The following is a 26,247-nucleotide window of genomic DNA, read 5'->3' on the forward strand; positions in this document are numbered from 1 at the left end:
CAATCATTTATAGAAACCATAATTACAACAATGGAAAGTGGTGAGGACATTACATCTCCCAAGAAAAACATTTAACATGAATATTGATAGACTGACCTGCATGTGTTGAGTCTTTACAAGCTTGTTCACAATGTTTTTCATTACTGAGCGGGTATATGTGTGCTATTTCAGCACCACTCTCTTTTAAAATGGAATTCCCATGATCAGACAAACATAAAGAAAGCAACAGGGAAAATACAACCCTGGTCCTCATCTTCAAGGCTGGACTTGGAAGGGAACTTGGAAATTGTTTTCCAGATTTACCAGCCACTCTTGGACACTGATTGATGCAATCTGCCAAATGAAAAATACACACTGCACTTTCCAAACACTTAACGTGGCATATTTAGGCTTCTTTAACAATTTTGCTGTTTCCTTTCTAGTTGTTTTTTTAAACAGTTTTTACAACTGTTAAAAATCTGCAAATACTGTAAGTCAAATGATGCAACTGATTCAACGGCAGCAGGCCGCTCAAAGTTAGAGTGCAGGTAGTCCTTGTCTTATGACCAGTCGTTTAGCAACCGTTTGAAGTTCCAACAGACCCCCCCAAGAAGATATTATGACCCAGATTCAATCCCACTCTATGGTCACATGGACTCAACACATGGACTCAACAACCAGCCCACATTTTATGGCTGTATGCAGTGTCTCACAGTCACAATTTATGATATTGCTTGCCAATGCTTGTGGACAATGGGTTCGTTTAACAATTGCTGCAAAAAAAGTCAGAAAATTGAATCAGTCATGCAAGTACCTCGACTTACAACTATCATAACATATGATAGGAATTCCAGGCTCCATTATAGTTGTAAATTGAGAACTACCTGCATTCTTTATTTTTCCAACAATGATACTGGGTGAATAGTCTGCAGCTTGCATGTGGCCCTGAATTCTGAATCTGCTGCTCAACTCTGCTGTATAAAAGCTGGGAGTGAGGAAGATTGTATGGGGAAGAACAAATTACTTGTGTGGAGGAAATAAAGTCAATGGAAAATCCTTAGGCACCTTCCTATTTTCTCTCTCATTAAGTTGCATATTTGGATAGTTAGGAACATCAGTTAATTAGTTGGAAAACTGAGAACTATGGAAATTCTGAAATTGCAAAAGAATATATAATATATTTTGAGAAGGGTGGGGAACCTGCATTCTTGGCACTAGCAGAGAATCCTTACAATTGTACATCAGGCTATCTTGAGAGGTAATGATTTGCTTTTGTTTCAAGCACTTTACTTATTCAAAATACATCCTATATTTAAGAAGCCCACTTAGCCTATCAGTCATTTATCATTTTTATTGTACAGCATCCAGAGTCCCTCCGTGAGAGAAATGGGCAGTTCATAAATATGACGTACAAACAAACAAAAATATTCTCAACAAATCTAAGACGATTTTAAATGTACATTGTTTCCATTCAGATAAAACAACCAACAATGTCTCAAAGCATTTTATGCTATTGACCTATCCAGTTTGGATTTTGCATGCTAAAATTATGTTTTGGAAAATAGAATATAATATTGTAACTATCCGAGGTACAGGTAGTCCTCGACTTACAAACACAATTGAGCCCAAAACTTCTGTTGCTAAGTGAGACATCTGTTAAGTGAGTTTTGCTCCATTTTACAACCTTCCTTGCCACAGTTGTTAAGCGAATCACTGCAGTTGTTAAAATTAGTTAACAGAGTTGTTAAGTGAATCTGGCTTCTCCAGTCACTTTGCTTGTTGGAAGGTCACAATGGAGATCACATGTCAGTTGTGAAGCATCTGAATTTTGATCATGGTCGTAAGTGTGAAAAACAGTTATAAATCACTTTTTTCAGCGCTGTTGTAACGTCAAACAGTCATTACAGGAACTGTTTTAAGGCAAGGACTACCTGTACTGACAGCAATAGTCATAGAGAAGACTTTGTAATGCTTTTCTAATTGCCCATTAACCTAATTTCATTGGTGGGCTTGAATTCTTTAATTGCAACATGTACTCACCTGGCTCAGTCAGCAAGAAAACATAAAATTCAAAACGTTTAAGAATATTCATTCCACTGTTCTGGAAATTCATACTTACCAACACAGGGCTAGGAGGCATTTGAATCGTTACTTAACTATGTTGGCTGAAATATTGCAAGAAGAATTTTGATGCTAGCCATGCGGGGAAAATTTGATCTCACAACGTGAAAGCAGCTCCAAAGTCACCACCTTAGCACCTAGAAGATATAAGCGGAACCAAGAAGCAATAATATATTCTCTGAAACTTTAATGACTCTCTTTGAGGTAGTCCATTTGAAAAACTTTATACAAGGCAAAAGCAAGCTATTTATAATGTTGACAGGCTTTATACAAACTATTTCAAGTCTGAATGTGGAGTATAAAAAATTGTGATAGAGATGAGTCTAGTATGCAGTACATTAATGTGGAAGATTTCATTCTTAAGAACTATATTTCTGAATATCGTTCTAAAATGTTTCAACCTTAGCAGCAATCTTCTAAGTCCAGCAACAACCATTCATTCAGCAATTATTTGAAGTTGCAATGCTGCCAAACGCGTGGTAGTTGTAACTAGACCTCATACGTACAGCTATCACGACTTCCTTGCAATTGGATTATTGTGATTTCTGACATGACAACCTCACTTACCAACCTGCACAGGCCTCTTTTAAGGATGACAACTGGGACTTCCGAAAGTGTTGTTGCTATGCGGACAGGTTAATATGATTTCTTGACTTGCATTGCTGAGTTTTCATTCTCAATTAACATTGTTAAACCAAGAATGTGTGTATCTAGTGACTGAAGCTCATAAACCAACCTCATAAAATGTCGTGTATGCATGCCAACAAAAAGAGCTCACAAAGTTTGCATCTTAAAATTGTTTTCCCCTAACTGGTGCCCTTAAGAGGTGCTTTAAAGCCACAACTTCCAGAATTTCTAATCACTAGCTAAGATGGCTAGGAATCAAAATGATTCCAGTTGATTAAGCACATCTGAGAAATTATCTATTTTTTATGAAACCAAGTTCAAGAGACAAAACATCTGAGAAAAACTCATCTTTCCCTAAGGAAGACTATCTCAGAAAAAAAGAGTAATAAAAACACTTGTAGCAGAATGTTAGATGACTGATATCTATTAGGCCAGAGCACAAATCAAGCTCAAAGTAAAGCATACAATCTGTGTCCAAAAGCTGTGGTCTACTGCAGGGGTGTCAAACTCGCGGCCTGCAGGCCAGATGCGTCACACACTGGCCATGCCCACCTCTGGTTTAGCAAAGTGGGAAAAAGTCACGATATGTCAAGTGACGATGTGACTTTGCGAGTTTGACACCTGTAGTCCACTGGATCATTCCTCTTAGTAGAGAGATTTTATTTACCCTCCACACTAAAACTGTTTTGTTCACCAAAACATTCTAGAAGCTTCTAGGCTCCATTGCTCTTTGATAATTTCCAGCAAAAAAATGCCTGAGGTACAGTTCAGTTTGTGATGTGAGTTGGTTTGGAATATCTGAAATAATTCAGTTTAATATAAAGAAAAATGAACTGCTAAGCACAATGACACTAATAAGCAGAATTAGACAATAAATCTATCAATATAAGGAATAAAAATCCACATTGAAACCAGACTGTTGTCTTGCACGGCCTAAATAAGACTGAAAGGCACAAGTGAAATTAAAATGCACAGTATCCATCTAGGAACAAATTCTTTGCTTTTCATACCCTGTTGCGGAACTTGAAAGAGCTACAATGCAAAGCTCAGTTCACGAGGGACCCCTAGTTGACATCTGCATTCAGGCAGAAAGTGATCTTCCAATTACAGGTGTGTTTCCCCCTCCCTCCCTCCCTCCCTTTCTTTCTTTCTTTTTACAGGCTTGCCTTTCTTCTGCTGAAATGCGCTAAGAGACTTGTGGTTTTCCTGTGGCTCTAATTTATTCCAGGGGTACAAATTGGTTGAAAAACGAGGGTTATTAAGATATTACCTTAATAATATCTATGATGTCTACATTCACTAGCAATGATAAGTTAATAACAAGTAAAGATCCCATGATGGGCAAAATCATAGTCATAGATAAGAAGAACCGCCAGAGGTTTTCAAATGATCTTTGGATAATGATAAAACAGGGTTCTAGTTAATCTTTCATGTAGATCTGGATTCATTGACATGTACTTTTCACAGCAATTGATATCTACTGTTGGAGGAAGATCGTAAAATTTAGCTCTTGTTCCAACAGTAAAGGCATGCCAGAATTTAAACAGTACCATTTCTGACAGCACTTTAAGGCTCTGATGACTGAATACTTTTACATACCTAAAAACTCTTCCTGTACATATAACACTTAACATTTTAGGAAGTATTTCTCACAACCGCTTCTAATTTTGTACATAGGGTACTTTGTTTTGTTATTAAACAATTAGACATTACCACCAGCTTGCAGTAATCCAATTGGAAACTATTAGAAGGCATTAGAAAAATCTCACTTAAAAATAGTAAACTTTACCACATTTTTCTCAGGTGATTAAATATAATTTACAAAATAATTTAAGTAGGTCAAAAAACACAATACTAATTTATTTAAGAAAATTTATATGGCTGCCTAACTCACTCTCAATGACTCTGGGAGGTTTACAAAGATCCAATATACAAACAATAAAAAACAATAACTTCCCACAAAATTCTTACATCACTGATGTTTACTCTGTATGCATTTTGCTGTCTGAAGTCTGGACAACAGTTTGTGTTGGGGGAAGAGAGCTTAATATAGGTTAATAAAATATAATTGCTAACCCTAAACCACGCCTTATAGTTAGCAATGAGAGAAGCTGGGTATTTATCAATCGCAGGTTGAAAGAATTGAACCAATGAGCACCCACGTTGCTGTTGAAATCCAGGGTGCAACAATCAAGCCATTGGGTCACCTTTCCCAACTCGGAGCCTCCAGTCGTTTTGGACTGACAATCCTACCAATCATCAGCCACCACAGTCCAAATATGTCTTGAGTGTACTGTAATGTATCTTTAAGAATTTTGGAGGGAAATTAGAGCGGGAAATAGCACGTTGCTGATTGGCTGTTGCCCCCGACTGAACTGTATATAAAGAGAGGTTTGTCTGTTGCTCGCTGCTGGGTTCACTATAAACTAAAGAGCTGTTGTCACTCATCTGGTCTCCTGCCTCGTTATTGCCCGAATCAAACACTGGCGACGAAGGTGGGATCTCGAGGCAAAAGAGCGCCAGGAACGAACCCAGCAAAATAAGGGCGGATAGCAACGATGTCCAGCTATACACCGCCAGCGCCATTCGACCCAGCCAAAGAAAAATGGGGGTCATACATGGCTCGTTTCGAGTGTTTCCTCGAAGCAAACGAACTACAGGGGGTCTCCGACAACAGGAAGAGAGCATACTTCCTAAGCCACTGCGGTTCGGAAGTTTTCAACACCGCAGAGTCGCTTTCGGAGCCAACGCCGGTACAGTCGGTACCGTGGCAAACCCTGCAGACCGCCCTTCGGGCTCACTACGCACCGACGCCCTCAAAATTTGTTCAAAGGTTCGAATTGCGGCAACGGACGCAACGAGAGGGCGAATCGATTCGCGAGTACATGGCAGCGCTGAGAAAAGCCGCTAACCATTGCGAATATCGAGACTTGGAAGACGCATTACTCGACCAACTCATCTGCGGGGTCAGAGACATCCGATTGCGACGGTGGCTGCTGTCCAGAAGCAACCTAACACTGGCCGTCGCCTTGGACGAGGCCAGGGCTCACGAGATGTCCACCCAAGCGGCAGAAACCCTGCAAACACCGATCGCGCAGGGGACTGGGGCGAAAACAACCCCGGTCCACAACGAGGAAGTCCAGGCCGAAGAGGACGGCGAGGAAGAGGAAGAAGTCTTCCACACCGGGAGGCCAAGGAATGACGACCGGGACGAATGCGCGAGTTGCGGGGGACAACACAAACGACAAGACTGCAAATTTAAGGATGCGACTTGTCGGCGGTGCGAAAGGAAGGGGCACATAGCACAGGCCTGTCGAGCGCCCCAACCTTCCCGCCAAAAATTCAAACCGACCAATCAGAGCGCGGGAACGACGAAGAGGCCCGTGATTGGTCGATTCAAAAAAGGCGCGAAACTTAATCAGACTGCCGTGAGAATAGGCCAAGCCGCCACGCGCCTTGAAAAAAAGATTTTCACTAAAACGCACATTGAAGGGGTGCCGTGCCGAATGGAAGTGGACACCGGTTCATCGATCACGATCATGTCCTGGGACACTCTCGTGAAACGCTTGCCAGCCGTCGCGAAGCGCAATCTGCAACCACAGAAACTAAGGGTACAAGATTACCAAGGAAATCGCATCCCCGTCCGAGGGGTAACGTCCGTCCAAGTCAAGTATGGACAACACAACAAGACCCTGCCCATCACCGTGGTCGACGGAACCTTGCCGAGCTTGTTGGGACTGGATTGGTTCCGGGCATTGGGCATGGGAGTGACCGGAGTCTTCCGAAATGACGTCAACCTAAAAGACGCACTAATGAAGGAGTTCGGGGACGTCTTCAAAGACTGTTTGGGCAAGTACGAGGGGACCCCGATCTCCTTTAACCTTGACCCACAGGTTGCCCCGATCCGGTTAAAGGCTAGAAGGGTCCCGTTCGCCCTGAAGCCCAAAATTGACCGGGAGCTGGACAAACTAGTAAGCCAGGGAATACTAGTGCCAGTTGACCATGCAAAGTGGGAGACACCCATAGTCACCCCGATCAAACCGGACGGGTCGGTCCGGATTTGTGCTGACTACAAGGCAACGCTTAATAAAGCGTTGCAGAAGAGTGCCTACCCCTTCCCAGTAGTACAACACTTACTGCACTCTTTGGGGCACGGCCAGGTCTTCGCCAAGCTAGATTTGGCCCAAGCCTATCAGCAGTTACCCGTAGATAGCAACACGGCCGAAGCACAAACGATCGTAACGCACAGGAGTGCTTTTAAATGCACCTGGTTACAGTTTGGGGTTAGTGTGGCTCCAGGGTTATTTCAGAACCTAATGGAGCGGCTATTGCAGGGACTCCCCGGGGTGGTACCGTACTTTGATGACGTACTGGTATCCGCTGAAAATCTAGAAGAATTAGGGGTACGGTTGAGAAAAGTTCTGGGCATTTTCCGGTCCGCCGGTCTCAAAGTCAAACTAAATAAATGCCAGATAGGGGTAGGATCCGTGGAATTCCTGGGCTATCGGATAGACAAGGAAGGAATCCACCCCACAGAAAGCAAGGTTAGGGCAATCAGGAAGGCCCCAGCTCCCCAAAACAAAACAGAGTTACAGGCGTTCTTAGGTCTGGTCAACTTTTACGCGGTATTTTTGAAAAATAAGGCGACTATAGCCGAACCGCTCCACAAATTACTGATGAAGACAGCTGTGTGGTCTTGGGGAAAGGCGGAAGCTAGGGCATTCGAAGCAGTAAAAAACCTTCTGTCTAGCGATAGTTTACTGATTCAATATAATGGCACGCTGCCATTGGTGTTAGTTTGTGATGCGTCTCCCTACGGGGTGGGGGCTGTGCTCAGCCACAGGTTGCCAAATGGCACAGAAGCCCCTATAGCATTTTACTCCCGAACAATGTCATCGGCTGAAAGAAACTATAGTCAGCTGGATAGAGAAGCCTTGGCCATAGTTTCCGGGGTGAAGAAGTTCCATGAATATGTATTTGGCCGTGATTTCGAAATCGTCACAGACCATAGACCCCTACTAGGCCTGTTGGCAGGCGACCGCCCAACGCCCGTGGCACTTTCGCCTAGACTGACCCGGTGGACTATCTTTCTGGCTGCGTATTCGTACAAATTGTTGCATCGGCCAGGAAAAGAGTTAGGGCATGCAGACGCTTTGAGCAGATGCCCACTACCAGAGACTATCGAAGACCCCACTCCGGGCGCACCCATCCTGCTAATTGACTCTTTGGACTCGGGTCCAGTCACTTCCAAGGAGGTGGCTCGGGCTTCTTACAAGGACATTACAATAAGAACTGTAATGGGTTGGGTGCAAAGAGGATGGCCCGCTGCGCCGGGCGAGCGGTTTAAGGAATATGTAAAGAAACGCGGGGAATTGTCGGCTCAAGGAGGGTGTCTGCTCTGGGGGGATAGAGTGGTAATCCCGGAGAAATTGAGGAAAAAAGTTTTGGAACTCCTGCACGAGGGCCACCCTGGGATAGTGAGAATGAAGGGTTTAGCAAGGAGCTATGTGTGGTGGCCTTTGATGGACAAGGAGATTAGCGACAGGGTAGGAAAATGCCAAGCCTGCCAGGAGTCCAGACCACTACCACCAACGGCCCCAATTCGGGAGTGGGAGAGACCCCAGGGCCCATGGTCTAGGATCCACATCGATTTTGCCGGCCCTTTCCACGGGCAAACATTCCTAGTGGTAGTCGATGCCTATTCCAAATGGCTGGAAATCATTCTTATGAAATCCATGACAGCCGAGGCCGTAATCCCAGTCCTGCGGCGCCTATTTGTAACCCACGGGTTACCAGACACCCTAGTCTCCGACAACGGCCCTCAATTCACAGCGACCCTGTTTGAAGGGTACTTGGCAGAAGAGGGCATCAGACATGTCCTCTCGGCGCCGTTCCACCCTGCGACGAACGGCCTTGCAGAACGTTTCGTACGAAGTGCAAAAGAAGCATTGTCCCGAATCAGGCCAGGCGATTGGCAATTAAAAATTGACACTTTCCTCGCAGTGCAACACAGAACCCCCTGTGTAGCCACTGGCCGCAGCCCAGCAGAACTACTGATGGGCAGGAAGCTGAGGTGCCCATTAGACCGGTTAAACCCAAACTACACCCCAGACGGGTACAAAGGGGCAAACGGTAAAACAAGAGAAATGACAGTGGGAAGTCCAGTATGGGCACACAATTACGGGGAAGGCCCAAATTGGGTAAAGGGGACAATCATTGAAACAACCGGACCCAAATCGTATCGGGTAGAGACAGAGGATGGCCGGGTTTGGAAGCGCCACATAGATCAATTAAGAAAACGAACAATCACAAGTCCAGAAACAGGCCCTGACTATGCAATGTTTGAATCCACAGCTGACTCAAACCCGGGGCAAACGCGGGACTTATCTGACTGCGATGAGGTCCAGCGACACCAACCGGTCCCTCCTGAAAAGAGCAGGAACGAGGCTGCAAATAATCCAGGGCCGGATGGCCTGGAGGAGGAGCTGAGAGGAACAAACAGTCCCTCCGGCCAGCTCGACTCACTCCCAGAGAATGAATTGCGCAGGTCCGAAAGAGTTAGGAGACGCCCAGTCTACTTGCGTGACTACGTAGAGAAATAAGATGTTAATTTCATGTAAATAGGGGTAAAATGTTTTCTGGGAGGGAAGGAGTGTAATGTATCTTTAAGAATTTTGGAGGGAAATTAGAGCGGGAAATAGCACGTTGCTGATTGGCTGTTGCCCCCGACTGAACTGTATATAAAGAGAGGTTTGTCTGTTGCTCGCTGCTGGGTTCACTATAAACTAAAGAGCTGTTGTCACTCATCTGGTCTCCTGCCTCGTTATTGCCCGAATCAAACATGTACCAAGTTAAGTAGCCTTCTTTGCAGCATTTTTCTAATTATTATTAAAAACACAAGATTGGTCACAATCAAATTTATCCAGACAGTTTTTCTCTACTTCAAATTTCTGGCATTAGCTCTGAAGAGGAAGAACATCTCTACTCAGGTATGAATTTCTTGCAGAGTCATAAGCAAGCTGTTATTTTAGCATCAACTTTCTCACTGTACTGCTAAAAGGTAAATGCAAATGTATTTCAAGAAGCACATTAGGACAAATCAACATTTCCAAGATGTAACTTTTGGCTTTCAATTATTTATTCTTCACTTTTCTTGAATGTAATTATTAGTATATTGGGCATATTAAGAAATCATATTTAAAAAATTAAAATATATGGCGCACATGAAGCATGCTTTTTTGAGCACCCAATCAAAGAGCAAAAAGGGAATGATTGTCAGGGACAAGAGACTTAAAAATGCTCTGAACTACTAAAATGAAGAATTTCCTGGCTCTAATAGAGGAGTTTGACTTTCAAATGCCACTGGAAGACCTACAACAGACTTCACCGGGCAGAAATTGTGCAACTGATGTCTTGAAAAATAGAGGAAGGACAACTTCCTGTAGCAAGACTGAAGGTGGTAATGATGGACTGATGATTTGTCATTCCAACCCTTTGGACTCTGAAACTATCTGTGAGAAACATGGACTAGGGTTATGACAGAACACTCATATGCTTTGATAACAGCCTCTTACTGCTGTCCACATGGGAATAAGTGATGCAACCAAGCACAGCTACAACTGCATCCTATTACAAAACTTTGCAAAAGAAACTATAAGTTTTGAAACAAAGAACTTAATGAAAAACGATATACAGAAAAACTCCGAGATAGACATAAGTGATCTGTGCTGACTGAATCAGAACTGAATCAGGAACTGATGAACCAGTTTATGCTTTTGAGAAGGGAATTCCTCACAAAGATAGGAAAATATATCCAAAAGATCCCAAGCTTCACAACCAAGAGGGTTTCAAAATTAAATTTTGATCGAGTGAAAAACTGAGATGAACGATATTAAGAATTATAACACTGTGTCCTATAACAGGAAAAGAATGTTACTGGAACATTAGCTTACAATGTTCAGCATCTTTATACTAATGTACAGAGCAATCAAAAGGATGAGCTCAAGTTTGTAAAGAACATCACATGATTTTAGAGACAGACATGGTAGGATGATACCCATGAACAGAATATAATAATTTAAATCAGGGGTAGTCAACCTTTTTATACCTACCGCCCACTTTTGTATCTCTGTTAGTAGTAAAAATTTCTAACCGCCCACCGGTTTCACAGTAATGCGCCGTGTATCGCTGTCTGTGCGTGCCTCTCACGCATCGTGGATTGGGTTGGGGGGGGCCGCCAGCTATCAGCTCTGCTTGTCTGTTACAGCTGGGTGGTGTGGGGGGGAGATGAACGAGCTATTCTGGGACAGTTTAAATCAAATGAAAATAAACAAACAAAGCCCCAAAACTCTAAATCCAAGAATCAGCTTAAGGTGGGAAGATAACTAAAATAAAAATGAAAGTAGCTGTTTAGTGAAAACACTAGGTGACAATGAGGTCAATGGATCTTCTTAATTTCTAATTTGGATCACCCTTTTTCACAAGAACAGGTGAAAAACAGTGAACACCTTGAAGTGGTAGAATTGCAGGTGATAAAGCTGCTGACTGTTATATTTGAAAATCCTGGAAACAGGAGCCAGAGAATTGAAATACTATCGACATAAGGCAAATGAAAGGATCCACAAAATTACAGACCAGATAAACATCAATATCTAAGAGATTTTAGAACACGTTATAAATAATTTAATCTGTAGGTTCATTGAAAGTAATATAACTATTACAAGTCAATATGGTTTTCTCAAGAACAAGATCAACCATATCACAATTTATTAAATAAATCTCAAATCTGTGGGCTGGGTTTGCTAAGCCAAAAGTGAAGATTACAGCATAGTGTGATATTAGGCCATCTTATCTCCTATGGGGGTGGGTGGGGGGAGGAAGTATCTAGGATAAGTATCTGTCTGTGGTGAAGGGAAAACACCAGCCTGCTAGTGTTAAAGCCACAGCAGCAAAACATGAGAACCTGCAGACTCGATGCCTGCCGAGCATAAAAGCTGCTCTGAAGAAGAGGGAGGTGGAGGCTAGAAAAGGTTGAAGGAGATGTCAGAGCATCCAAAGAGCATCTGATGGATTACCCTTATCAGACATTTTAAACAAATTCCCCACTGTTGTGCTCTCAGCCAGGATTCAGCTCATTGCTTAGGCAGAGAAGAGAGCTGGTTTCTCATACTGGAGAGCTTTAACTCAGCAGCCAGAGACTACTTAAGAAGTTGCTTATATGCTCAAAGACTGAGACTGGAGCACTTACTGGTGTGTTGGCGTGACAGCAGGACAAGAAGTCTCAAAATCTTGCTGCCAGATTCACTTACTTCTTTACTACTTTGACTTACTGATTTCCAAAGAGTCTGTTTTCAACCAGTCCCTGAATGCTCAAGAATTAGGAAGAATAAGCTTCAGCGGGTCCTCTATATCTTGGAGAGCCTAGTGTTTCCTTTCTATTACAGGTACAGTAGTTCTTATTTAGCGATTGCAATTGGGACCTGGCAACTTGATCACTAAGTGAAACAATGACTGTGCTTATGGTCTTATTTCATCTTTTCTTTGCTTTATGGATCTGCTAAATTCACAAACGTAAGGACTCGTCACGACTGTACTTTATCATCACTGTTGTAACTGAGTGGTCGCTAAACAAGTTGGTTGCTACCTGTACTTGCTAGTCATCCCCCCACCTCTTTTATCTTTAAAATCCTTTTATTAAGGATTTCCGCTACAAGAGGTCTTACCAATGAAAAAACAGTCAAGAATTTTCTTTTTCTCTTGAATACCACCTGACTCCAGTTGACTCTCAACTAGCACAGCTCTCAAAGTAAGGATGTCACATGGGCATATAAAATATGCCAATCATACTGCTGCATTCTGGACAGTCTTCCTTCCACGTAGAGTGTATTGCAATAGTCAAGTCACAAGGTGACTAGGGCTACTTACAATTGGATGATTTTCAATAAAAAAAAGACCTGTTACGTTAAGCCCTCGTCATGTATTAATAAAATATAAACGGTTTTATTGTGCTAGTCTCATGCATATAGCGTTCCAACATACTTTACACCCAATTGATTGTAATTGTTCATAAAACAAAACAAAAACCTAACCTAACATGAATACACATGCTTATTTTTCATGGTTATGCATAAACAGAGTATGATGCAGAAAGTTCCAAAAATGCACTGTCTCTTTTGGTGACACAACAATAGTCTCAACTCATGTGACTCAAGAACAGAAAGGAACTGGATGAGATTTTCATCTACAAATAATGCTTGTTAACATAGAGGCTGGATTTGAGTTATGATATTGGAGTGGAGTAAAGATGCAAGTTGACTTTTGCTTAAACAGAAAACAACTCAATACACAACTGTGACTAGGACTCGAGTTTTAGACATTCGGGAATCTAGGTAAGACTCACAGTGTTACATATAAGCATCATATTATAATGCTTGAAATTACTGTAAGAGGTCACAATAAAGAAGTAGTGTAGCAAAATATTAGAACCAAAAGGTCACAAAATCCAAATAAGAGATACACATTTAAATAATTATTCAAGGGAACTGCAAATGGGGCAACTACTTGCAATTAAAGGTTTACATGTGAATAGAAAATATATTTGAAAGTTTAGCCATTTGCAAGTTGAAAAAAATAGAACTCCTTTGAGAGCACAAGGAACATTTCTTATCAAACCAAACTGGAATCAAGAACATGTGAATTAATATCACATAAAAGATACTTTTCTAGACTGCATTTATGCTGTCAATAAAGGATAATATTTATAGCTCAGGGTTGAAATGAGGGTCCCTGGTGCTCTCTGAGCTTGCTTGTTTTCTTGCAAACGTTTCATTACCCTAACTAGATAATATCATCAGTGCTAGTAAAGAATGCTGTTTCTGACAGTTTATAGACACCAGAATATAAACTGACAGCAAACAGCACTCCTTACTAACACTGATGGTGTTACCTAGTTAGGGTAATGAAATGTTTGCAAGAAAACAAGCAAGCTCAGAGAGCACCAAGGACTCCTCAATAGATAATGAGTTATATCAGATTTGTAATGGAATATGTATACTTTCACATTAACTTAAATACAAGAAATACAAGTTGTCCCCCTTCCTGCTAATTTTCATCAACAAAAAAGACAACCATGTGGGGGTGGGGGATGGGAAGTGACATTCCATAGCCAGGCAGAGAACAGAGCTGGCATGCCTAGACATCTAATCACTTAAGCTCCACCAAGATCAGAGTTGCATGGTTAATGTGAATCACATCTGAATGACTAGACAGTTACCAAAACAATACTGGGTGAGAGTATTGGAGAAGCAATCATTAATTAACTATGGATCTTATGCTCACTCACAGAATTGCTATGTTGGGTGGCCCAGACATTCCAATATGGCAACCGCTGCTGGATGTATTATCACTACAATTCCCACCTTATAAAGTAGTTTGATCCAATATCCTCTAAAGTTACGTGGCATATCAGAAGAATATTATAAATATGGAATGTGTCAGAAACAATTGGTAACTGGAAAGGAGACGGAGATGATAAATAAGGTCCAGAGATACTCCGAGAATTGTCTCAGCTGTAGTAGCCCAAAGATACCCTTAAACATGGTTGAACATTTCCAGAAGAAATAAACACACATGCATAGATAAATGGTTTATTTATTTATTTATTTATAATTACATTTCTATACCGCACCATCTCCCGAAGGACTCAGGGCGGTGTACAGCCAATATTAAAATACACACACCAATACAATATAAATATAATAAATAACAATTTAAAAACAATTAAAAGCAAATATTTAATGGCCGAATCTCTAAAACGGTCAAAGACCAATTAAAACCCATTAAAATTTCGCTAAAATATGTCTTAGGCTAGTCCCGCTCGGTGAAATAATAAAGTCTTCAGTTCACGTTTGAAGGCCCAGAGGTCGGGGAGTTGGCGTAACCCCGGAGGTAACTCGTTCCATAGGGCTGGTGCCGCCACAGAGAAGGCCCTCCCCCTGGGGGCCGCCAACCTACATTGTTTGGTCGACGGCACCCTGAGGAGGCCCGCTCTGTGGGAGCGCACAGGTCGTTGGGAGGCAATCGGTGGCAGAAGGTGATCTTGCAAATACCCCAGTCCTAAGCCACGGAGCACTTTAAAGGTGGTAACCAGCACCTTGAATTGCACCCGGAAGGCTACCGGCAGCCAGTGCAGTCCGTGCAGGATGGGTGTTATATGGGAGCAACGCGGTGCCCCCTCTATCACCCGCGCGGCTGCATTCTGGACTAGCTGGAGCCTCCTGGTGCTCTTCAAGGGGAGCCCCATGTAGAGAGCATTGCAATAGTCCAGGTGGGAAGTGACGAGGGCATGAGTGACCGTGCGTAAGGAGTCCCGATCAAGGAAGGGGCGCAACTGGCGAATCAGGTGAACCTGATAAAATGCTCCCCTGGCGACGGCCGTCAAATGTTCTTCTAAAGACAGCCAATCGTCCAGGAGAATGCCTAAGTTGCGCACTCTTCCCTTGGGGGTCAGTACTTCCCCCCCCAACAGTCAGCGATGGCGTAAGCTGACTGTACCAGGACGCCGGAACCTACAGCCACTCAGTCTTGGAGGGGTTGAGCTGGAGCCTGTTCCTCCCCATCCAGACCCGCACGGCCTCAAGACACCAGCCCATCACCTCGACAGCTTCGTTGGGGTGGTTCGGGGTGGAAATGTACAGCTGCGTATCATCAGTGTACAGATGATAATCCACCCCGAAACCACGGATAACCTCGCCCAGCGGCTACATGTAGATGTTGAACAGGAGAGGCGAGAGAACAGACCCCTGAGGCACCCCACAACTGAGGCGCCTCGGGGTCGATCTCTGCCCCCCTGCCAACATCGTCTGCGAACGGTCAGAGAGATAGGAGAACCACCGATAAACGGTGCCTCCCACCCCCAATCCCTCCAACCGCCACAGCAGGATACCATGGTCGATGGTATCAAAAGCCACCGAGAGATCTAGCAGGACCAGGACAGAGGAACATCCCCTGTCCCGAGCCCTCCAGAGGTCATCCACCAGAGCCCTCCAGAGGTCATCCACCAAAGCCGTCTCGGTGCTGTACCCGGGTCTGAAACTGGACTGGAACAGGTCCAGATAGACAGTTTCCTCCAGGTATTGAGGAAGCTGATATGCCACCACACTCTCAACAACCTTCGCCAAAAAGCGAAGGTTGGAGACTGGATGGTAGTTCGCTAATACAGCTGGGTCTAGGGAGGGCTTCTTGAGGAGGGGCCTCACCACCGCCTCTTTCAAGGCGGTGGGGAAAATGCCCCCCAACAAGGAAGCGTTAGTAACTCCCAGGAGCCAGCCTCGTGTAACCTCCCGTGTGGCCAATACCATCCAGGAGGGACACGGGTCCAATAAACATGTGGTGGGATTCAGCCTACCCAACAACCTGTCCATGTCATCGGGAGTCACAGGATCGAACTCAGCCCAGATAATACTCTCAAGACTCGTCCCCGCCAACCCACCTGGATCTATCCAATCAGTGTCCAGTCCGTCCCGAATCCGAGCAATTTTATCAGACAGATACTGTACAAAATCCTCAGCACACCCCTGTAAGGGGTCCTCCCGAGCCTCCTGCGTAAGCAGGGAGCGGGTCACCCTAAACAGGGTGGCTGGGCGATTATCTGCCGATGTGATGAGAGTGGAAAAACAATTATGTTTCGCCGCTCTGATCGCCACTAGGTAGGTCTGAATATGCAACCTTGCTAGTGTTCAATCGGGTTCGGAGCGACTGGACCTCCAAGCACTTTCTAGGTGTCTTTTCCGGCGCTTCATCTCTCTCAGCTCCTCGTTATACCAAGGAGCTGGTGGATGGTTGTCTTGAAGCACAATTCACACTGATTAATCCAAGTTTCTGAAGTCTCACACGGTTCAGATATAAATGGCTGGATGATACAGGAATCGACACTAATGAAAGGAAGGAACCCAATAATCTTATGCAATGCAAAGTAAGAGTTGACTTCACAGCATTCACCCACTGCACTTTTTTTTTTCATTCCAGTGAAGTGCTTTGCATGTAAATATAGCCTCATGAAAAATAACGTCTTGCTCATAATTTCACCCCTTATTGCTTCTTCTTTGTATCAGATGGAAGCCCCATTTCTCTAAGACAAGTGATATAGTGATCCAATCTAATTAGGTGGGATAAGAATTGGATAAAGGGCTCAGATCAATCAGGGAGCTTCTGTAAAAGGAAAGCTAAGAACAACACTGAAGCAACAGTCTCAAAGCACTAAAATAAGAGAACCTAAGACAGATAAAAGACTCACCTTTTAAAACTGTTTCTCATAGTATTTTATAAGGCATATTCCTAACATGAAGACATCAGAAAATATAGATATTACATTTTGTGAATAGTGTAATTTCTGGTCCTCTGAAGAGGAACTACCGCTGCATTTCTCTAGTCTTGCACACCAAAATGCAAACAAACTACAGGAAGTATTGTTACAGACATTGACACTCTAACAAAAATATTTTATGATGTTTATATATTTGCAAAAAGGGTGTGTTAGCTTTTGGAGGCCACAACTTTTTCCTTATTCCTATGGCAGTGCACCAAATGCTTTAATATGATGTTGGAAAAACTGCTCTGAAAGAACCTTTAACGCGCCTTAGTGGAATGAAATATTTGTCAATTTAAGGGGTACACCAGACCAAGAAATCAATGCCATGTAAGTCTAAAACTACTTTTATTGGGACAGTGATAGTAGCAGAATCTTAAATGTGCTTTCTTCCTCCTTCATTTTATCTTCACGAATTAGGAAGGGGCCTGGCTGAGATGTTTTCTCAAATTAATTTGTTGAAATGGACTTAAGCCACTCTTGTCTGATTGTTGTCTGGGCGACTGCTCTTTGGTCCTCCAAGACCATTCCTTGTATCCTTTACAAATTGCAACAAGCAGCTCCTCTCTAGCCACGTTTCCTCATACCTTTTCTTGCAAATACCTTAATTTTTCTATCAGCTTCTACTCCCTCTGGCCAATGATACAACACAGTCCACCCTAGTGTTCTGTTAAATTACAAATAGTTATAATTTTTATATACAAAAAAATGAAAGAAAAGATTGTATTTTGCAAAACTGTTGTAAACTGAATGTTACTGCACTGTTGGACTGAACTGCAAATTATGCAACCAAAATATACAATACACCTTTCAACATTTCTTCCTGCTCCCTTATGTTTAAAACCACTTTAAATAATCCAATAAAGGATCATAAATGTTGACTGCGGCTAAGAAAGATCTTAGGGGTTTTTTAAAAGTGTGTTTTAATCGGTTTTTAAGGGGAGGGAGGGTTAGAGTGGGTTTGGGGGAAAACCCACCAGGGGGAGGGACAGGGATACAGCCAGATCCTGCGAAGGCTCACGTCGTTGCTAGCATAGGTTCGGGGACGGGGGTGGAGGCGGGTGCTCGGTTCCATGAGGGTCATTCTATCAGCATGGTAATTGGGAGGAGCAGATATGGCGGAAGCGGGGGACCCTATCATGTTAGGGGAGTGCGTGAGCGTTATTTGCGAACAATCTTGCACTCTGGTCCCTCTGACTTTTCCCGTTCCCCGGGTGGTCGGGATCCTCAGAGCCTGGACCTTCGGCTGATGTTGTGTAATGCCAGGTCCATTATGAACAAAGCCCCCCTTATTTACGATCTTATACGGGAGAGGGGTGCGGACCTGTTGGGCATCTCGGAGTCTTTCACATTGGAAAAAAGGATCTAAACACTAAATACAAACTCGATGGACATTATCTTACAGATGACCCCCACCCTGTCAAAGACCTTGGAGTCTTCATATCCAATGACCTAAATGCCAAAGCCCACTGCAACTACATCGCAAAAAAGGCATTAAGAGTTGTAAACCTAATCTTACATAGCTTCTTCTCCAGGAACACTACACTACTAACCAGAGCTTACAAAACATTTGCTAGACCAATTCTTGAATACAGCTCACCTGTCTGGAACCCATACCACATTTCAGGCATCAATACAATTAAACGTGTCCAGAAATATTTTACAAGAAGAGTTCTCCACTCCTCTGAATACAACAAAATACCTTATGCTACCAGACTTGAAATCCTGGGTTTAGAAAACTTAGAACTCTGCCGCCTCCGACAAGACCTGTGTTTAACTCATAGAATCATCTATTGCAATGTCCTTCCTGAAGACTACTTCAGTTTCAATCACAACAATACAAGAGCAAACAATAGGTTTAAACTTAATGTTAACCGCTTCAATCTTGATTGCAGAAAATATGACTTCAGTAACAGAGTTGTTAATGCTTGGAATACACTACCTGACTCTGTGGTCTCTTCCCAAAATTCCCAAAACTTCAACCAAAAACTGTCTACTTTTGACCTCACCCCATTCCTAAGAGGTCTATAAGGGGCATGCATAAGAGCACAAACGTGCCTACCGTTCCTGTCCTACTGTTTCTTTTCATTATATCCAATTTATATAGTTATTACATGCTTGTACTCATATATATGCTTATATGTTATATAGTTGCTTCGTGCTTATGCTTATGTATGCTGTTATGACAAAATAAATAAATAAATAAATAAAAATAAGCAGTATATAAGTCTAAGTGCTGTTGCTACAGCGATTTTCTTAGCACTGATTTGCAGCAAGGATCTCTCAAATATCTCAATACAAAAATAAACTGGCTTCTGAAAAACAGGCCTCATAGCTACAAACACCAGATGTGTGTGGGAGGAGAGAAACTGTTTTGAATGGATGTACAGAGAAAAACCAAATTTCTCTTGGATAATAATATTAACAATAAAAAGACTGTTGTTAGTCACACTATCACTGTACTTTATTTCTGATTCTGTTCCATGAAGAAAAAGTAACCATGAAACCATGAGTTAGGCACTTCCTTCATGCAAGGAAGGCTTGTTGGCTTTTCAACTAGCTTTCAAATACCCCCCATTAAACTACTATAACAATACTGCTAGAAAGGGGCCCGCAGGTAATCCTCGATTTACAGCCATTCATTTTGTGATCGTTCATAGTTATAACGACACTGAAAAAAGTGACTTATAACAGTTTTTCACACTTACAACAGTTGCAGCATCCCCATGGTTAAGTGATCAAAATTTAGGCATTTGGCAACTGGCATGTATTTCTGATAGTTGCACAATCCTAGGGTCATGTGATCCCTCCTTGTAACTTTTACAGCCGGCTTCTGACCAGCAAACTCAATGTGGGAAGCCAAATTTGCTGAACAACTGCACAATTCCCTTAACAACTGCCAAAAAAGGTTGTAAAATGAGATGCAACTCACTCAACAACTGCGTCGCTTAGCAATGGAAATTTTGGACTTAATTATGGTTGTAACTTGAGGACTACCTGTATATTAAAAGGGTTTTATTTATTCTCAAAAAATTCCCAGAGACTCCCTAAAGTATCTTAAGATAGTGAATAAAAAGAAGAACTACACACATAACCACCTTGTTCTTAGAACAGTTTGAATGGCCCTTATTTTAAGTGAGCCTTAAAGATTTCCATTTAGGAGGAAAAAAAGAATCCTTTTTACTAAATTCTATAGTTCCACAATCACATTCAGTGAAGTATCATGGCCATTGTTCAACTTGTATAGAAGTTCCATCTGCAGATTATTATTGCATTTGTTCTGAGCTTCATTGATGGGTTGAAATTTAAGTATTTTAAATACCGTATTTTTCAGACTATAAGACGCACCAGACTATAAGACGCATCTAGATTTACAGGAGGAAAACAAAAAAAAATAGCTTTTGGCCTCCATGCATCACGTTTTCGCCCTCCCCAGCCCCCAGAAGCATTCTGCAGGCCAAAACCAGGCCTGTTTTCACCAAAACCGGCCTGTTTTCACCAAAAATGCACCCATTTTTGGCTTGCAGAGTGCTTCTGGGGACCAGGGAGGGCAAAAATGCAGCGAGCAGAGGGTTTGGGAGGCCAAAAACAGGCCTGTATTTGGTCTATAAGATGCACTGAAATTTTCTCCCACTTTTCTGGGGGGGGGAGGAGTGTGTCTTGGTACTCCGAAAAATATGGTAGTTAGATATTTGAATGTGTCTTCAAAGCCAATGTTTTTGACTTTAAATGCAGTATTAGGAAGATACTATACCAAAGGAAGGGGAAGCTCTCCCTTCTTTCTTACCTTGTAACACATACTCTCAGCAAAGAGAAGGTAATGGGGACAGCATATCTTCAAGAGTTATACAATCAGTTGCTCAGTCCTTGTGAGATCAAGACTGGATAAAAAAGAAGCAAAAAGCAAAGAATTAATCACAAGTAACAACATGATGTTTTGGATGACTGCTAGAATTCCTGAAATATTTTAAAGCCTGAAATAAAAAGTAGAAAGAAAACATTAAGACTATTTATCAGTTTTTAAGAAAAGGACTTTATGTTATTGCTATACAGAATGGTTATATAAAAAAAAAACCAAAAAAAAACCCCCAATACCCTATGATTTTTGCCTTTCAGACAGAACAAAAGAGAGCAGAAATCCCCAGCTTTGCAAGCTGATAGGCACCTTTAGAATATTAAGAATCTACAGTAATTACCTTACAAAATCGCAGCTTAGAAATGCAAGATGATTTAACATTAACATTAACATTACATACTACTGATCCAACACATGGAATCTGACCTAAAGCATGTCACAATTGAACAGCAAATACTATATTATACTTGGTTCCATGACTAAATAATTCAGACAAACCCATGTACTCTTAAGAAAATCATAGCTGATCCAATACTCAGAAATTCTTCTAGAGGCAACCAACTTGCCTTGTTCCTGGATTGTAAAACAGAACCAGCCAGGATTTAGTTAAGAACTGGCCCAAATTATAAAACAGGCAGATCGTAACAGCCCATCTTAAAGATACAATTGTGTGCACTTTGTGCCCAGTTAACACAGGAACACTTGCTTTGCTATGCTACATAAAGATTTGCAATGAGCCCAAGGGTCATTCTTTATATAGATTCAATCTGTACTGCAATTTAGATAGCTGAATGGATAGCTTATGTCAGCAGTTACTACCAGTTCAAACATTTTCTAAGTAGATAAGCAATCTGAGCTGGTTATCAGCACAATGTATAAAAAATACATCAAACAAATATAAGCATCTTGCAGGAATTTCCAGTCCCAACAGCCTTTTCCAACTGCAACAATCAAAGAAAGCATTGGGGGAGGGGGTCTATTCATATTATACTTCAGTATGTACAAATACTGGAAGATACTATGTACTGTTAGATGACCAGGGTAAGCATTCGTCCCAATGCAGAATTTAAAGCTACATTTAGATGACCAATACAGACAGAAAATTATTTATTAGATTTGTATCATGCTTTTGTTTTTCAGAACTTTAATTATACATTGCAAAGGGGCTTTAGTGCAGCATCAGAATGTTATAGAAACATCTTAATCCTGATAGCAAAATATCACATGTAAAATAACTAAATGGATCTTAGCTAAAAGTGCCATAACTTCAAGGAAATGATGCAACAGACAAAGCATGGACAAAAAGTGGATGAATTTAATTCAAATAGACCACAATGTACAAGAGAGGATAAGCTTATGTTAATATGCTCTGAACTGGTATAGAAATTTTAAGTCTGCATGCCTATATATACATTACTCATGGTTAGACAAATGTCAATAAATTTCTGCATGGTTTGCTAGGTATACTGTTTTTTAAAATATAACATTAAAACAAAACACACAAGTATCAAATTATTAAACAGCATACTATAGCTCATTCATTTCTCAATGTCAGGATGTTTTCTCAACAGTATTTTCTGAATGATTTCTAATACATAAGTATGATTGAAACAACTCTAGAATTGTTAAAGGGAAAGGCTGCTGAATTGGGTAAGAGCACTGGGATTATCCAGGGATGCATTTTTTATGTCTGTCTTGCTCTGCTGTTTCATCCTGGATCACACTGGATGCAAGTCATTTTCTTTTTCTCAAATTTCTTATTTCAATTAATAACACTTCCTCCATGTACTATTATTGGCAATGTATATAATAGTATCAAAGCCGTTTGATAAAATAGCATCCCATCAGGAACAGGCAGAGCCGCGATTTAAAATGCTACTTTTAGAATTGCAGTGACACACTTGAGGCAGAATGTGAGAACAGCGCAGCAGTTCCCGGCAAATCACTCCAATCGTTAGGATCGTGCTATCTTCCCAGCCTCGCCGTCCTGCCTGGTGTCCCGGAGAATATGGGAAATATAGTCCAATACATCTGGGGCACATCAGGCTAAGGAAAGCCGCCTTAAGATCTACTTTTGTCTTTAGATTTTAAGGGGGAGGATGGGAGAGGGAAAAAGTAGAAGCGGCCGGTCTATTTATCAGGGCTAGAGAAAGCGAAACAGCGGCGAAGCCCCTGCCAAACCAAACTTAGATCCCGCCCTTTGCCAGCGCACGATGAAACTGTGCAAACTCCAGTCACAAGTCATCCCTCGCCGACGGGGAGTGGTAAGAATTGGCCAGCGCGGCGCCTGCGGTATTTCGCCAGCGGAGAAGGCACCAACTCAAGAGTCAGGCAACGCTCCCTGCAAAATGTTTTAGAAACCTCAGCGTTGGCTTTGTCCTTAAGGAAGTACAAAAAACGCACTCCAGGTCAGAGGAGCTGCAAGCACCCCTCTCCCGCCCGCTTCCTGCACCTCCAGAGCAGTCTCAACAGGTGGCAAGGCCAGGGACTCCCACCGCCTCCCCCGAAGGGAAGCCTGAGAAAGCACCGAGCAAATTAGTCCACCCTCCCCAGATTTAGTCTGCCGCATCCCACCTCCGTCCGACGGGCCCGCTGGGAAGGAACGCGCGTTATGAAAGCAAATGGAAAGAAACACAGCTGCCCCCACCACAGCACATGCCTTCACAAAGCCACGCCCCTCGACTTCTTAAGCTCCGCCCAGGATTCCATTCAGCATCGGCGCCATCTGGCAAAAAGACCCGCCTTTCCTCCGCAGCCTCTCCCTCTGGCTCTCCGCCCCTCGTTCCACGCTTCTCAAACAAAACGTCATCGATGGGTACCCGGAAGTTAAGGCTTCTCCTTGGCTTTCCCAGATGGAGGGAAAAGAACAACCTCGCCTCAGCGGTCGCAGGGTGTGACGTAAGAACACACACACACACACACACACACACATACTCTCTCTCATACTCAAACTCACTCTCTCTCTCTCATATATGAATTATATGATAGATAGATAGATAGATAGATAGATATTGTGTGTGTGTTTGTGTTCTTACATCACACTGTGACCGCTGAATTATATATATATATATATATATATATATATATATATATATATATGTGTGTATATTTAATTTACATTTATATCCCGCCCTTCTCCGAAGACTCAGGGCGGCTTACAGTGTGTATGTATATGATAGATGATTGATAGATAGATAGATAGATAACAATATACAACTGACTGGAAATAGATGTGTAACAATATACAACTGAGGAGCAAATTGTTCAAAACAAGATTAAAGATAAAGCAAAACTAGACAGACAAAAGGCTGCACAGTCACTCAGTCCCCAAGACCTGGGAGAACAACCAGGTCTTCAAATGTTTTAGTCTTACATAAAGGTGGAGCCATAAAAACCTCTTAGGAGGAGATTATTCCAGAGGGCAGGAATTGCAACAGAGTAGGTGTGCTTCGTGGTTCTCATGTGATGGTATTCTGTAATTGATGGGACCTGGCACACCAGATGAGCAGAGATAACAGAATAGCAAAAGAGTTGGAAGGGACCATAGAGGTGTTCTAATTCAACCTCTGCTCAAGCAGGAGACCCTGGCCTATACCATTTCAGACAAATGGTTGTCCAGTCTCTTCTTAAAAACATCCAGTGTTATAGCACTGATAACTTTTGGAGGCGAGCTGTTGCCCTGATTCATTGCTCTAACTGTAAGCAAATTTCTTAGTTCTAGGTTGGATCTTTCCTTGATTAGTTTCCATCTAATGCTGCTTCTGCCTTCAGATGCTTAGGAGAATAGGTTTACCCCACTTCTTTGTGGCAGCCCCTTAGCTATTGTAACACGGCTATCATGTCATCCTTAGTCCTTCTTTTCATTAAATTAGACGTACCCAATTCCTGCAACCATTCTTTGTATGTTTTAGCCTCCAGTCTCCTAATCATCTTTGTTGCTCTTTTCTGCACTCTTTCTAGAGTCTCAACATCTACAGTCCCTCAGATATTTAGGGTAAGTGATTTTTCAAATGTCAGGAAGAAAATAAATAAAAACAATCCTCCTTGAAGTGTTAATAAAGACCTCAATTTATTTTAGGATCAAATCAACCCATCTAATCTTAAACCACAACCACAAATGCGAAGGTTTTGTGAAACCTAGCAATAAAAATAACAATAAAAAAACCCCTTTGTTTTAAGGATTCTTAAATGGAGACTTTGTGGTAAATTAATCCCTTGTCCTCCACATTTATGGTGCGCGCGTGTGTGTGTTAAAGCTTGACAGGCTATTAAGCTAACATTTCTTCTATACCAAAAATTCCATTGAGAACTGTGAAGGCAGCATGATATCGTGTCATCAATCTTTCAGCCAAACATTTTCCCCAGATCTTCCAAAGTCACAATAGTGGCTGAAAGTAGAAATTTTAAAACAATGCCTGATACCAGGCATGTATCAGAAACAAGATGGCAAATGTTTATTAATTCTTTGTTTATTTGACAATATTTGTAAGCTATTACAATAAAAAAAGATAAATGGATTTTAAAAAGACAATATTCAGTAACTATAATTCCATTTTCACCCCTCTCCACTTCACGTGTAAGAGCAAGAAGAAATTGCTTAGCTCTGCTCCTTGATCATGGACAGGGGCACTGCTGACAGTTGTCAATTTTACTTCAGTTTCCTTATTTTATTTATTTATTAGGTTTTTATCCCTCCTTTATTATTTATAAGTAATACAATGTAGCGAACATACAGAATACTGCTTCCTCCTCCTCTTTTTCCCCCTGTGTTGTGGTTGGGCTGAGACGGAGGGACTGGTCCAAAGTCATCCAGCTAGCGTTCATGTCTATAAGGTGAGACTTGAACTCACAGTTTACTGGTTTCTAGATTGGTGCCTTAATCACTACACCAAACTGGCTTCCTTGTACATACTATTGTGCAATAATAGTTGTAAGACAGCATGGTTCAAAAAGTTCTGAACTGCTTGGTATAATAATATGCATTTGTCTGGTAAATGCAAGAATATCTCAGCAATTGCTCTGGAGGAAATTTCTAACGATAACAAGCCATCAATAAGCAATCTTTAGGATCTTTAGGACTTAATATCAAGTATAAATGCCAAGACTACTAATCAAACAAAGAGGTAGAGAGTGATGGGAAGAAAGAAAAACTCAGTTACAAAGTAGGAAGATATAGGAAACAAAACAAAACAAAAATACCCAACTTACCAAAACCTGTAAAAGACAGACTAGGAATGCTAATTAAAATAGGCAAGAAAATAGTAAGAGAACACCTGCCCACTCTAGACAAATTCAGATC

The 26,247-nt window shown here is 42.0% G+C and overlaps 1 protein-coding gene across 1 annotated transcript in view; it reads right to left on the minus strand.

The window, feature by feature from the left end:
• The window catches only part of C1H11orf24 (chromosome 1 C11orf24 homolog), a 40,996-nt gene extending 17,378 nt beyond the window's left edge, over positions 1-23,618 (minus strand). Inside the window, exons 1-4 of the mRNA XM_058156579.1 lie at positions 23,523-23,618; positions 20,880-20,973; positions 2,099-2,237; positions 97-333 (exon numbers count right to left, since the gene is read on the minus strand). Coding sequence (XP_058012562.1) covers positions 97-253 — 157 coding nt within the window. The 5' untranslated portion in view covers positions 254-333; positions 2,099-2,237; positions 20,880-20,973; positions 23,523-23,618. The remainder of the gene's footprint in view (positions 1-96; positions 334-2,098; positions 2,238-20,879; positions 20,974-23,522) is intronic.
• Positions 23,619-26,247: the final 2,629 nt, after the last annotated feature.

Source organism: Ahaetulla prasina, chromosome 1, assembly GCF_028640845.1.
Source record: "Ahaetulla prasina isolate Xishuangbanna chromosome 1, ASM2864084v1, whole genome shotgun sequence".
NCBI classification, from domain to species: Eukaryota; Metazoa; Chordata; class Lepidosauria; order Squamata; family Colubridae; genus Ahaetulla; species Ahaetulla prasina.